The following is a 14,620-nucleotide window of genomic DNA, read 5'->3' as shown; positions in this document are numbered from 1 at the left end:
TGTCACTTCTGTTGTCAAACAAAGATGACAAAGCAAGCTCTAAGTAATTAATGTGCCTGGTCGATTCTGACTTTCACCGTACCCAAATTCGCAAGTAGCCAATCAGAAGCGCGATCTACTGTCCTGATATCCTACGATATCAAGTCGCTGAGCTGATATGCCACCATATCACGGTCACTTTGAATTAAAGTAGTGTTTCTGTACGATGAATTGAAAAGAGGTTTACCATTAAAACAGAAACTAGTATTTTTAATTAGCTGGTGTTTACCGGTCGTAAAATGAGAAAAACTTTCCCGCCAAAACTAAACTTGAGCGCGCTCGCCAATTGCGCGATGTTTGCCGACGACTACTGAAACATTCACACTGAAACAATGGAGTCGGAGTTTCCAAATTTTTCGCTAAATTTGGATTTTGAAAATTTAGGGAATGAAACTCCAAACAAACGAGTAAAAAAATGTAAGAAGAGGACTTGATAAAAGTGTTGAAGACCAAAAAAGTATCAATACAAGCAGGTCAACACATTTTGTACTACGTGTCTGGCAAGCATGGCTTCAACAGATCGAATAATATCACCGGATTTTTGGCTGAATTTGGGTACGGTAAATACCTAATAGTACCTTTTTGGTACGCTTCGGCGGCATATCAGGCTCGTTTGGTCTCACCATGGGTATTTTGGCTCGACTGCGTCTCGCCAAAATACGAACCATGGCTCGACCAAACTCGCCTGATATGCCGCCGAAGCGTACCAAAAAGGTACGATTAGGTATAAGACCATATGTCACAGGTGTTAATACCTTGTTCAATTTGTGCACCCCAGCCTGTTTTAGACGCATCAGTATAAATTATTACATCTGGGCTGGGTTCGTGGATTTTCTTAGAAAGCTGACTGAATATTAGAGAACCACCAACAAACCTCATACAAACTATCACTAGACAGTGTTATAAGAGCATCAAAATTCCCCTGATTCAATTTTAAATTTCTCTCTTTATCAACCTCAATCTGGCGATAATGAAGAGGGCCAAACTGTACACCAGGGAAACTTGAGACTAGGGTCCCAAGATAAGATGCAACCTCACGAATACTGAACTGCTTATTGGGGTGAGAAAACGTTTCACACAACTGCAAGATTTTATCAACTTTCTTAGATGTCAAAGTAACTATCATACGAATAGAATCCAAACGAAACCTAGAAACTCTAAAGTCTGCGTAGGTATGATAGCTGATTTTTCAGGATGAACTTTAAAACCTAAGCTGATAATGAGCCGCACAGCACGTAAAGTGGCTAACTCGCATTCCGTATAACTGTCTTCAAGATAGAAGGAATCGTCAATATAGCCTAGACAAGTGTGGCCAAACTGACTTCTTAGATAAGCAAAGACAGGTTTCATGACTTTGGTGAAAATTCTAGGACTACTAGACAAGCCCATAGGTAAACTAGAGAAAGCGTACAACTGGTCTCTCCAAATAAATTTCAAAAATGTTTGGTGTTCTAATGCAACAGGTATAGAATAATAGGCATCCTTAAGATCAATAGATGTCATAAAGCAAGAAGGCTGTATAAGCTTGATGGCTGTTTCTAATGTGTCCATCTTAAAATGGTGATAAGATACTGACTCTTTCAATCTCTTAAGGTTAAATATAACCCTATGTGACCCATCTTTCTTGGGCCGTGTGAAAATAGGTGATATCACCTAGCCATCTTGAAATGAAGAAAGCCTAATTATTCCTTTCTGAAGGAACTTCTCTATCTCACTGTCAATGATACCTTGTTCAATTTCAGTAAACGAGGAATGCGGTCTGGTGGCACTGGAACAAAGTCAAATTTAATATGACCGTGAGTAACTGCATCCAAGATATATGGATCAGAAGTGATTTTCTCCCACATATGGAGAAAGTCTTGCAAACCCCCTGCCTTAAAGGGTCTCTGATTTGCAATAATAGAAGCAATAAAACTTTGACTTACCCCCTCAGATGATCCTACTGGGTCTTGGTTGACGATGGCATGGGGTTTTGATGGGGCTGTGCTTGGCCCCGGCCTCGCACTAAAAGAAAAACTAGTGGACTTGGAATCTCTTCCCCTACCAGAATTATGACTAAAACGGCCGCGACCTCGCATACCTCTACCATTTGATTTAGTCAGTTCTTCCACCTCCTTGTTTAGGTCATCACCAAACAGAAACGTTGAAATGGTGGTGGAGGGGTTACACAGAGAAGCATATTGATTGTTCAGGTCAGGACGAATAAGATCTCTACGTTTCATATTGAGATCTCTGTTTGCTGACGACAAAAGGACTGCTGCATGAGTTAAAACATTCTTTTGTTCCCCACTTGAATTATTACACAGCTGGAGAATCGCATAAAGGCCTGAAATTAGTTGGGACTGTGCCTTCTGAAAAGCAGAGTCAGAATTCCTTGTTTCTTGACGTACAAGGAACTGCTGCCAAATTTGCTTGTTAATTTTGGGAGCTACCAGATCAGTGCAATTTTCCCGCCTGAGGTATTTGGCCTGTACCTCGCTTAGCTTCTCCTTTGAAAGCTTTTCATTGATCAAACTTTCGACTATCTCTGTCAAGTTAGCGTCGATGGCAGGGGATGTTTTCTCAATAACACTGAACTCCTCTGCAAGTGATTTAAAGGACTCACTGCTTCCCTTGACTTCGTCAGGTTTCGTAGGTTGAATGAAACCTTCAATTTTCTCTGCAACTGCAGCATCTTGGCTGTCTTCTGGGTTCGCCCCAGTGACGGGCTGAGGATCCTCAGCCTCCACTTCAGCACTGTCAAAATCCATATATACTTGATCAATGGACTCTTTGACTTGGACCAAAATATCCTGTTTGGCGTCATTAAGAAGTTCGGAAAACACGGCCTTCAGTTCTGCTGTCCCTGGTGGAGCAGATTGGCCTGGCTGATCCACAGCAACGGCCTTGGCCTTATCACCCATCGTCTGTAATACAGAACGAAGCGAAGTAAGATAAGACTATCTCAAAATCAAAATGGCGGATACGTCCACCACGTGTTTTGAAGCCGAATCAATTATACGACTTTACCCCGCGTACAAACTCGTTGTAACGGAAATAAATAACAGATTTATAACCGAGAAACCTCGTAAAGAGTGAATAGGTATAAATCGCGTTATACCTCGCAGTTTCGACTGAGGACACGTCCTGCAGTCTGTTCGTTCGACAAGTTTGTCGATTCGAGCAATGTGACACGTCACACAACCCGAGAAAATTCAGGTCGAAAGACCCAAACAAATGGTGGAACACGTCCACTGCAAAGAGAATACAAAGCAACAAAAAATAGGTAAACTTACCCAGTTAGATATCGGTCGAGTAATTGATAAACACAAGAGGATGAACAACACGACTGACCCACGGCAATCGATAAGTGCACTGACCTGCGGCGGTGCGTGCGCATCTCATGGTAACCGGGATGTACGTTATGATTTGGTAGAATTTCACAATAAAAACTTAACAATTTGGTTACCATGGCGACATACTAGGTTCCAGATCCCCCTGAAGCTAAAGGCCTTTCTGGTCAATTCTGTCATTATTTATGGGTTAGAGACTGTTGTGAGTGTTTTGTTGACAAATACACGCACGCGCTGGCCGCACAATGAACGAGTAATTGTCAATAGTTGTGCACGAGGCGTAGCCGAGTGCAGTATTGAAAATTTCGAGTTCATTGTGAGGCCAGCAAGTGCGTGTATTTGTAAACAAAACACGAACGAACAGACTCTAACCCTTTTAATATATAATCTGCGTTACACTGCAAGCGATCATCGACTTAACGACCTACAAACAATAATGTTTAAAAATAAGAAGTGTAGCAGTACATAATTACACGGGATTAGATCAATAATAATATACATACAAACATTTCTGCATGCTCATTGGCTGAGGGCACGTCAATTAATCCCAAACAGTGCAGAAAGTTGAAATTAAATTGATTGACCGGAAAGTCGGAAAGCGCGCCAAAACAAAATGGCGGCCGCTGTCGGAGTGTTTGAGAGAGTAAAAATCGAGCAAAAACATAACGATTCATGAAAAGTTTGACCGATTTAACGAAAGTTATAAGTATTTAAACCAAAGTACTAGGAATTGGACGTTTGTACAGCACAAGAGAGGGTTTACGAAACTACTGAAAGCTACCAATCGTGGATTTTCTTACGCGACGGCTCGAAAAGAAGAAAGATTACAAGCGTGAATTGAAGTTGGACATTTCAGCCCAAACCAATACAACTGAATAAGGATAAAAGCACCTGATAATGCATGACAGAGAGATTTAAAATTTTCTAGCGGTATCTGGATTTTACGAAGCCCGGCAACTCCGTTATGTTTAAGAACAAATCGGAAAGGTAAGCCACTGAACACGTTTTGTTTGTCATCCACTTCAAGTGAAATTTTTGTATGTGTAATATTAACAAGTAATCACATGATTTTTCTCGTACAATTTGGGATAAATCAGCACTCGTAAATTTTTCAAAGACAACAAATTGCACTCGCCCTACAGCCTCCGGCGAGCAATTTGATTAGTCTTTGAAAAAGTTACTCGTGCTGATTTATCCCAAATTGCACTCGAAATCATGTGATTACCTATACTAATATAAAAATCACAAATAAGCAGTTCGGATGTATTCCAATTCTGGAAGAAAGCGTGACGTCACTTTTCTATTGTTCTTGCGAAACTATGCAAAAATCGGCCAAAATAATAGAGCGAAATTGGTGCCTTATACATAAAGTTGTCTACCAGTCTCTACGCGCCATATCCGGGAATTTTGAGCAGCAATTCCAGTAAAACAAAGATGGATGCCAATTCGGTCGCATTTGGGTGAGAATAGAAGGTTTGAAAACGGCAATTTAAGCAACGAAAAGATCGCGGATCGTGGAGGCCGCCGCCATGATGGCGGACTTGAAATGTAAGTACCTTGATTTATGTTCTGTTTTCCCTGTGATGGAGAATTTTGTAGTCGAAGTGAACAATTTTCCTTGAATGTGTCGTTGTTCATTGTTGTTTTTGTAAAGTTTCGTCGCTGGTAACCACCTAGGAAAAATGGTAACACTTTTTAAAGTTGACCGCTTGGATGCATTCCTTAGTGCGTCGCTTTGATGATGAGAAGAGAGCTAAAGTTCGCTCCGATAATAGCGAACGGGGCAAATGTTTTGGCATTTTTTACGGCATTAGTTCGAAATGAAGATTCGTTTAAGCACATCTGAAGGTGTGAAAAAATCATTGAGAGTACAGGGACTTGGTTTTTATTTTTTCTACTTCGAAATGAACTTGAAAGTGATTCTCAAATCGCTGGTCTAAAGTTTACTGATGAGTATGTTTCATGCTCCTTGTTAAATGTTGTTTCGTTTGTGTTGATTCTCTCTACTGAAATTGTAAGGAATGGAGAATCATTCTCAAATTGTAGAGAACTCTTGCCGCATATAACATGCAGACTCTACCAAAAGCAAATATCCCTACTGTGGCAACAAAATGTGGCAAATGAAGGGCTGAAAATGTTGGCGAAGGAGGGGAGATGTATGTGCAGGTTGGCTTGCAAAAATTAAAAAAAAACGTGCAAGAGGGGTAGCCACAAGATGAATTGCCATTTTAATTTTTTTTTCATTTTTCCAGTGCTCTCTGACCAATTATTCCAGGCCATTACATGCATGTTAGGGACAGGGCAGTAAAATTTCTTGTTTAGTGAATATAGAGTCTCTGGGTTGTGTGCCACTTATTTTTGAGAGGTTGCCTATTTACCGAGTTAGGATTTTGAGTTGGATTTTGAGTTAAGATTACCTGTCGGATTTCGAGTTAGGATTTCGAGTTGGATTTTTGAGTTGCTTACCATACTAAACACTCCGGTTAGCCGACTATGCACTCCGGTTAGCGTACTATACACGCCGGTCAGCCTACTATGCAATCCTGTTAGCCTACTACACACTAGTACTCCTGTCAGCCTACTATTCGCTTTGGTTAGCCTACTTTGCACTCCGGTTAGCCAGGTTACGTTTGGCTTTCAATAATTGTAATGGGTTTTGCTTTGTCAAAAAATATCCTGACTCGAAAATCCTAACTCGAAAATCCAACTTGAAAATCCAACTTGAAATCCTCACTCGAAAATCCAACTTGAAAATCCAACTCGAAATCCTAACTCGGGAGTTAGTCTGTCTCGAGTCTTTTCACAAAGCTTTTTTCTAACTTTGTATCAGTGTATAACAATTCATTGTTGTTTTTATATTACTATTTTTGTTTATAAAGTTGAGTGTTTGTAAAAGTCCATTCATTCATTCAGAACTAAAAATTAGGTCAATATATGCTCAGTTATGAGTGCAAGTTAAAGTTAAAACTGTTTTTGTGTTTTGTTTGTAGGTGGATGGAGGAACAAAGAGGAAAAAGGAATTGTAAACTGTTGTTGTTGAATAAAACACCAGTGTCCTGACACATTCAAAACGAAAATACTTTCTTCTTTCACGTGTGCAGTTTAATGTAGACAACAAGAGCAAATTTGCTATTCCCAGACTTAAATGAACTGAATTACAACCAAGGATTTTTCACTTTGCAGTCGAAAAAGACCCTCTTGCACACCCTGGAATCTGAGAAAGAATTTTAAAGAAATATTTTTCTATGGAAATGTTCTGCTGGCATGAACATACAGATTTTTGTCATGTTCTTTACCCTTTGGTAATAACTTGTATATTAGCACAGAATCAAATTCTTTCGGTTCAGGGGGCAATAATTCGTAGCTGCAAAACAATTTCAATGACCAACATTTATTGTACCACCATGACATTATATTATTGATTAAAGCATCGGTAAATAAGACTGCAACACTGGAAGTAAACTGCATTTTTAATATCAAGCTCTTTTGCTCCTTTTCTGACCGCGCAATACAATTTACAAGATATAAGCCTTAACATAATAATATACTTAAAAAACTACGAACGGGAGAAAAGTTTTATATAATAGTCAACTCAACATGGGCCAAACGAGGTCCGTCAAGAGCGACGCGTTCGCGTTTTAAAACTCAATCGAATCTCATGGCAAGATTTGAGCACGTTTAACGTCGAGAAAAGCGCAAGAGTTTCGAGAGGGAACGGGATTTTAGGCAAAACGCGAGCAAAAGTCTGTTGACAAAATTAATTAACTTACATGATTATTAAAAGATTAAATAAAACAGAGGACTTACGAGAAAAGACAGCGAACTACCGTCAATTTTATGGAGGTACGAAGCTTGTTTACATCGTCAAAGCCTCAACTACGATGAAGAAGAAGTCTGCGGCATGAAATTTATAAAAAATTCGATATGTACTTTCCTTGTGGTTGTCCGCCATCTTGAATTTGGCTACCGCGAAACATGTTATGAAATGCGATCCAATGTTTTGATCAATGACGTTTCGTGACGTAGAACAATTGTTTTCGTTTCTTCCAGAAATGGAATCCAACCGAACTGATAAGCCGTAAAGAAATAAAGCTTCAAATGATTCATAAAATCGTTCATCAGCTGTGGTCGTTCATAAATACAGTCAGCGAGAAGCTTGTTCAAAGCAAGTCGATGGCCTTCACAATCAAGCAACAAGCAAATTAATCGCACACAAAAATGTATTTATTGAGTTGCAGTTTACCTTTGAACATGAAACCGCTTCAAGTTGTTATCCTCTTCGATTTTGTTCGGTATTGGATCGTTGATAATTTGAGGAGTATATTTTTCTTCCGCTTCTGCAAGCCTTAAAGCTGAAGGCATTTTCAATAATGCACGATTTTTGTGCATTATTGTCAATACTGCACTGTCGGAGTTTGCTGACGACAGGTAAAGCAAAATCACGTGATGTTGTTTTAACCAGTTGCGCGCGTGGATTTTGGAAAGTGAACGAAGATTTTATATTAATTTTTGGTATTTGCCAGTTATGCTTTTTATGTGTGATCTGGTAAGCATATGAATGAATAAGATAAATGTCTTGTCCGGTTTTCATTTTTCCGAGCCAAAAAAAAAAAAATTAAAAATAAATTAGTGGGGACTAGAAATGAGTGAGTTGCAATGGTAACATAATTTCATTACATATTAAGGTGTGTTACCTATAGAACTATTAGTCTGCCAAGTTTCATTGGTCTCTGTAAAAAAAAAAATGACCAAGATAACTCAAGATTTGTACTTGAAATATAATTGGGTTGAGTAGATGACGTCACCAGTCCCCTAACTTGCATATTTTACGATTTCAAAGCTTAAATATCTTCGGAACCAAAATAGATATTTAAAAACGGAAAATGCCATTTTAAATCTTTTGTTGAATACTTTATGAAACGCCATAAAAAGCTAAGGGTAAAAATTTCATCAAAGTAGCACTTAAAACGCCCTCAAGATATGAGCTTCCCACCGAAATTTTACGTCAGCCGAAGAGAATACATCCGATGAAATATTGGCTAACGACAAAAAGAGCAATTTCATGTGATATGGATCTCAATAATTAATTTAGTCTATGTAAATGAATTATTTCACAGCCATCAATCCTTGCCTGAGCCGCCCGTGCCCAAACAACACATCTTGTCATCAAAACGGAACACATCACTTGTGTGCTCCAAATGACATAGAGACCACAACCATTGATGATAACGGGACTCGGTGTCTGAAGAAAAGTGGTAAGAATTTATTTTCTGGCCTTTGCTACTTTTATATGACTTTTCTTTAACCGTATTTTCCCCACAAAACGTTGGCCCTGTCGACCATGCACCAAATACCTATATAAGTATTCAAGTAACAGAAAAGTATTTGAATTGTTTATAGTTTTGCTTTACCAAAAACATATACCACATTCCTTGTTTTCAGGGTAAGGGGCGTCAGCGAACTGAATAATAATATGTTTGTTTTTGTTTGTTGAAGATATGAAATTAATGGTAATGAAACTGCAGTGAAGTTTGGGGGAAAACTCCACCAACAGAAACTCTTACAAGTCTCCAGCGCTTAAGCTTGTAATTGTATAAAAAACTGACTTCTACTTAAAATCAAAGATTTCTTCGAGATGCCGACTATTTTGCATGAGGTATGAGTATGGGGAATGATAATATTGAAAGCGATTTGCAATGCATTAAATCAACAGGTCAAAACCGATCTTAAAGTTTCAATGCCACTTTGCTTCAAAAGAATGGTTATCAGTTGATTGATTTTCCTGATTATCAGCTTTCTGGGAATTTTTCTTGTCAAACCCCTGCTTAGCCATAAACCAAGAATCTGTCATTATCGTCTCGAGTTTCGCCTTTGTCTATTTATTTACATTTCATCTGAGGCACATTGCGGTACAGTTTTTTCGTTAGTAGACATCATCCTTTTATTTTCATCGTTTTAATTTTTCTTTTCATTTTGCTCAAAATTTTCCAATATTTTTTTTGTTTTAGCGAAAAAAAGTTTGGGTTTATAGGCACTTTAAATACAACCACCATGACTCCCGGTGGGGATGCCACACAAAAGAATTGGGCATTGGTGAAGGCATGAATTTCAGTGCATGTTTGCTGAAAGATTGGTTTGTGCCACCAGCACCTAACGAACGAAACGCAGTAAAAACTATTTTCAGGAAAAAAATGCCGAGTTTATTGCCACAGAAGCTGTGGCTGTCACTAAATGTAAAGTAATGAAGGATTTATTTACATTTTTTTTCTAGTGCATTCCCTTTTTACTTTCTTTACTGTTTGGATAAGCAATCTTGAATTACACAAGAAGTATTTCCTTAGCAATATCTCATTCACATTATATATGCTACTAACCACAGATAACTTTCCAAATTTCTCGCAAGCTACGTGTGAAAACAACGGAACCTGTATTGAGACTGCAGTTGGTGCTATTTGTAACTGTACAGATGGATTTACGGGTCTCCACTGTGAAATACGTGAGTAAATAGAAAGATGAATAATAAATAAACATGTTTGTTATGTTACAATTTGTACAAATCGTGGGTATTGTTAGAATCCAATACATGTAATCTCAAGACGCAATGCGAGTCAAAGTAAATCTCGGACCGTCGACACACAATCATTCGCAAAAAAAAGTTGAGACACTCTTGGTTAAGAATGCCGTTTTATACATTTTAATAATCAGGTTTCGTGTCTTTCCCCCTTTCCCCCTGATCATTGTTGATCACTTTCATGATTATCTTGTAACCTTTATGCTACAATTTAAAAGGGGGAAGGGGTGGGAATGGAAATCATTCGTTTATTTTTCCAAAAAAGGATGATTTCTTGAAGAAAGAGGAGTCTTAACTATTTTTCAAGTGGCTGTAGCTTTGTTAACAGAACGATTTTGTTTAGAATGACTGCAAATAAAATCCTAAAGGATTTAAACGCAACTTAAGTACCACTAGTTAACTTTTTCTTTCAGAATTTTAGCCCTGATTTGGCTTAAAAATTTCTTTAAATCGTGATCGCGATCAGAAATGTCCTTTTTTTCAAGCCAAGCAGTTTTTAAAATATGCAAACTAGCAAAGTAAAGACGTGAAAGCAAAGTAATGACTCAAGATTTGTACTTGAAATAAAATTTCACGATAAAACTTAACAATTTGGTTACCATGGCGACATACTAGGCTCCAGATCCCCCTGAAGGTAAAGGCTTTTCTGGTCAATTCTGTCATTATTTTTTGGTATTTGCCTGTTATGCTTTTTATGCGTGATCTGGCAGGCATATGAATGAATAAGATAAATGTCTTGCCCGGTTTTCATTTTTTCCAAGCTTAAGAAATAAAATTTTAAAAATACATTAGTGGGGACTGGAAATGAGTGAGTTGCCATGGTAACATAATTTTATTACAATTTTAGGTGTGTTACTTATAGAACTATTAGTCTGTCAAGTTTCATTGGTCTCTGTAAAAAAAATGACCGAGATAACTTAAGATTTGTACTTGAAATAAAATTGGGTTGAGTAGATGACGTCGCCTGTCCCCTAACTTGCATATTTTACGATTTTTCTAAGCTTAAATATCTCCAGAACTAAAATAGATATTTGAAAACGGAAAATGCCATTTTAAATCTTTTGTTGAATACTTTGTCATACTAGCACGTTATACGCCCTCAAGATATGAGCTTCCCACCGACATTAAGTTAAGAGAATACATACGATGAAATATTGGCTAACGACATAAAAGAGTAATTTCATGTGCTATGACTCCTCAATAATTAATTTAGTCTATGTAAACGAATTATTTCACAGTCATCAATCCTTGCCTGAGCCGCCCGTGCCCAAACAACACATCTTGTCATCAAAACGAAACACATTACTCGTGTGCCCTAAATGACAAAGAGACCACAACAATTGATGATAATGGGACTCGGTGTCTGAAGAAAAGTGGTAAGAATCTATTTTCTGGCCTTTGTCTAGCTCTACGACACTTCTTTTGAATGACCTTTTTTAACCATATTTTCCCCACAAAACGCTGGCCCTGTCGACCATGCACGAAATATATAAGTATTTAAAATAACAGAAAAGTATTTGAATTGTTTATAGTCAGTTGCTTTACAAAAACATTAACCAGATTCCTTGGTTTCAGGAAAAAGGGCGTCATCAATATGAATTAAGCTGGGTGTTTTTATTAGTGTTATTACGCTGGGGTTTTTTTATCGCACGTTTCCATCCAGAACTTAACAAACAACTCCAACCATTTGACCAAACTTTGTTCTCCATGGGAACAGGCATTTCGTAACGGTTATGCCTAAACTATAAAAACACCCAGCTTTATGCAGTTTTTCACTCTGAAGATAATCATATTGATCGAAAACGTTTAGTGCCATTTTTAGCAGCTTTTTAACCTTATTTTAATATACTTTTTTTATCGGAGAAATGTACATGAACTGAATAATATGTTTGCTTTTGTTTGTTGAAGATATAAAATTTATGTTAGTGAAATATCGGGGAAAACCCAAGTTACAGAACTCTTACGAGTCTCCAGCACTTATATAGAAAAACTGACTTCTAATTAAAATCATAGATCTCTTCGAGATACCGACTATTGTGCATGAGGTATGAGTATAACGAATGATAAAATGCCACTTTGCACGAAAAGAAAGGTTATCAGTAGATTGATTTTCCAGATTATCAGCTCGCTGGAAATTTTCCATTGTCAAACCCCTGCTTAGCCGGCCAAAAACCAAGCGTCTGTCATTATCGTCTCGAGTTTCACCTTTGTCTATTTATTCACATTTCATCTGAGGCACATTGCGGTACAGTTTTTAGAAAAAAACTTTCCGTTAATAGACCTCATCCTTTTATAAGCGAGGAGCAAAAGCCAATATAGCAAGTATATAAAACGGACTGAATGCCGGTGTTTCCGTGATTATCGTTAAAAAAACCCATCATTTTTCGAGTCTAGTCTAATGCTAATTTGAAATATGAGGATTAAATGTCGCGAAATTAATTATAATCGCACTATTACCTTCTAGGTAAATCCACAACAACAGAAGACATCTTCGATAATCCCTTTATTGTGCTAATGTCAGTTTCTGCAGTACTCAATATGATTCTCATCATTGCTGTTGTTTATCTGATCTTCCGAAACCAAAGACGCCCTAAACACCAAGAAGAAGAAGCCAACCAATCCAACGATGTTGGTTTAGGTACAGGAACAACTCGAGCTTCCGAGCAAAGGAGTCAAGACTCTGGCGCTATCTGTGAGGAGGCTTTCCGACTTCTACCACCAATTCCAGTCCCACAAAACCTGACAAGAAAGGAAGAGGCAAGCAAGAGAAATTCAAGAGCGGAAAAGAAGAAGGCCAACATAGCATCAACGACACGAACCAGTGAAGAGCATTACATGGGTTTACAGAAGAATGGAAACAACACCACAACAAGTGTTCCTCCAAGCGCTGAGGGAACGTACTCCAACACCTACATGTCTCTGGCACCAGAGAGACCAGGCAATACATCATATGCCTCGCTCAACTCCACCCGTTTACCAGGGAGACCAGGAGATACATCATATGCCTCTCTTAAATCGACCCGAGTCCAAACCCCTGCGGCAAAACAGCACAGATTTAGTGGAAACAAAAGAAAAGAGAGTCATGAAATGTATGAAAACACAGGGAAATAATGGCCATCATCGACAGGGACTGGTAATTAAAACGTATTGTAACACATGTGTGGATGTTTAATAGCAGCTCGCCCCATTATAGCCTGTCACAGCAAACGCGATTGTTTTCTTATATATATTTAGCTGCAAAAAGAAAAGCTAGTTTTAGTATAGAGTTAGTTAACAATCATTGTACCAAATTTTCTTAGCGACAGCAACTGTTGTTGAAGGCTAATTGACAGGGTATATTTAAAAAAATACACAGCATGTTAAGCAAACTATATTTAGAAATTTTTAGTCCACTTTTCTATAATCATGTTACGCTATGGATACACAGCAAATAAGACAACGCAATTATGGAACATGAAGGAATCATGAACTCGAAAGTTTCAGCAACGAGGAGTAAATCCATTACAAAATTGCGAACACTCCTCGTAGGAGGTGTACGTCAGAAGGTTAAAGGACCTATCATGCGCACTGGGAAACGAGTTACATTTACATTTATATGTATAAATGAAATTGCCACATGCTATTAGCGTAGAGAGGATACTTGACCAATACAAATAAGGCATTAACGTGCAACAATAGAGGATATTCGTGGCCGCGCAAAGATACGAATTATATTTTCGAATGGTTAAAACAATATTTTAAGAATGATCGCAGCGAGTGAGTAAAATATTGTTTATAACACGAAAAAATGAAACTCATTAAACCACCGTGTAATTTTCGTTTTTATATAAGACAAAAGTGACAAATTTAGTAAAACTTTGAAAAACAACCCTGCAAGGCGGAAAATTACGTCATCTTTACTAGTGAGGATATATATATCAAAAATACGCCACTGCGGTCCCGGATGTAGTTTCACATGAATATGTACAAGTGATCAATTTTCCAGTAATACACTCGCGTCTTTTGAATAAAAATGGAATAAACGAATACGAGACATTCCAGATAAAACCAGTTCTTTTATTAACAGGTGATGTATGGCCATTTTATTCCCAGTTTACACGGAAAGCTGCTTTTATTAAATGTTTTGTATAATTTTTTATTTCTTGTATTGTTAATTGTATTAACATAATTATTAAGACCAGGAACAGCTGACGCAGCAAGCTGTAAGAAGTAAGGAATGGGAATATGCTAGCAAGTTTCGAGGTACTAGAATAGCCACGGGCAAAAGGCCACCAAATATATACTATGAGCTTTGAGATGTATTTTAATCAGGCCTGCATACCTGTTGTGCATGGTTAAGCGTGTTTTTTTTGTTAATAAATGAAAACATTAACCAATAGCCTTTGTATTTACTTTAAAATAGACCTTTCCACAGTTTTTTGGGCAAGTAGCAATAATCTGTCGACAATGCTAGAAAGAAAAAATATATTTTTAGTTTTGGTAATAATTAACAATTGGTTCATGCTTCAGCGTGCACTATCGTGTTCGTGTTTTGTTTACAAATACACGCACTTTTTGACCTTAATGAACTCGAAATTTTCAATACTGCATTGCAGGGGGGGGGGGGGGGGGGGGGGGAGCAACTTCCCATACCTTGTCTTATTATATGAAATCTGAGCGACTACCACTCTCGGGGCGG

The 14,620-nt window shown here is 37.9% G+C and overlaps 1 protein-coding gene and 1 long non-coding RNA gene across 2 annotated transcripts in view; both read left to right on the top strand.

Annotated features, from left to right (window-relative positions):
- The window catches only part of LOC144643839 (scavenger receptor cysteine-rich type 1 protein M130-like), a 39,890-nt gene extending 26,730 nt beyond the window's left edge, over positions 1-13,160 (top strand). Inside the window, exons 11-14 of the mRNA XM_078503218.1 lie at positions 8,489-8,626; positions 9,775-9,867; positions 11,181-11,318; positions 12,407-13,160. Of these exons, the coding sequence (XP_078359344.1) occupies positions 8,489-8,626; positions 9,775-9,867; positions 11,181-11,318; positions 12,407-13,053 (1,016 nt within the window). The 3' untranslated portion in view covers positions 13,054-13,160. The remainder of the gene's footprint in view (positions 1-8,488; positions 8,627-9,774; positions 9,868-11,180; positions 11,319-12,406) is intronic.
- LOC144643878 (uncharacterized) lies at positions 4,803-6,448 on the top strand. Its single transcript, XR_013568987.1, has 2 exons — positions 4,803-4,919; positions 6,362-6,448. It is a non-coding gene; the product is annotated as an uncharacterized LOC144643878 (long non-coding RNA).
- Positions 13,161-14,620: the final 1,460 nt, after the last annotated feature.

This window comes from Oculina patagonica, chromosome 2, assembly GCF_052425735.1.
Source record: "Oculina patagonica isolate OP01 chromosome 2, crgOcupat, whole genome shotgun sequence".
Classification (NCBI taxonomy): Eukaryota; Metazoa; Cnidaria; class Anthozoa; order Scleractinia; family Oculinidae; genus Oculina; species Oculina patagonica.
Note: the sequence above shows the minus strand (reverse complement) of the source record. Positions and strands in the feature narration are given on the sequence as shown.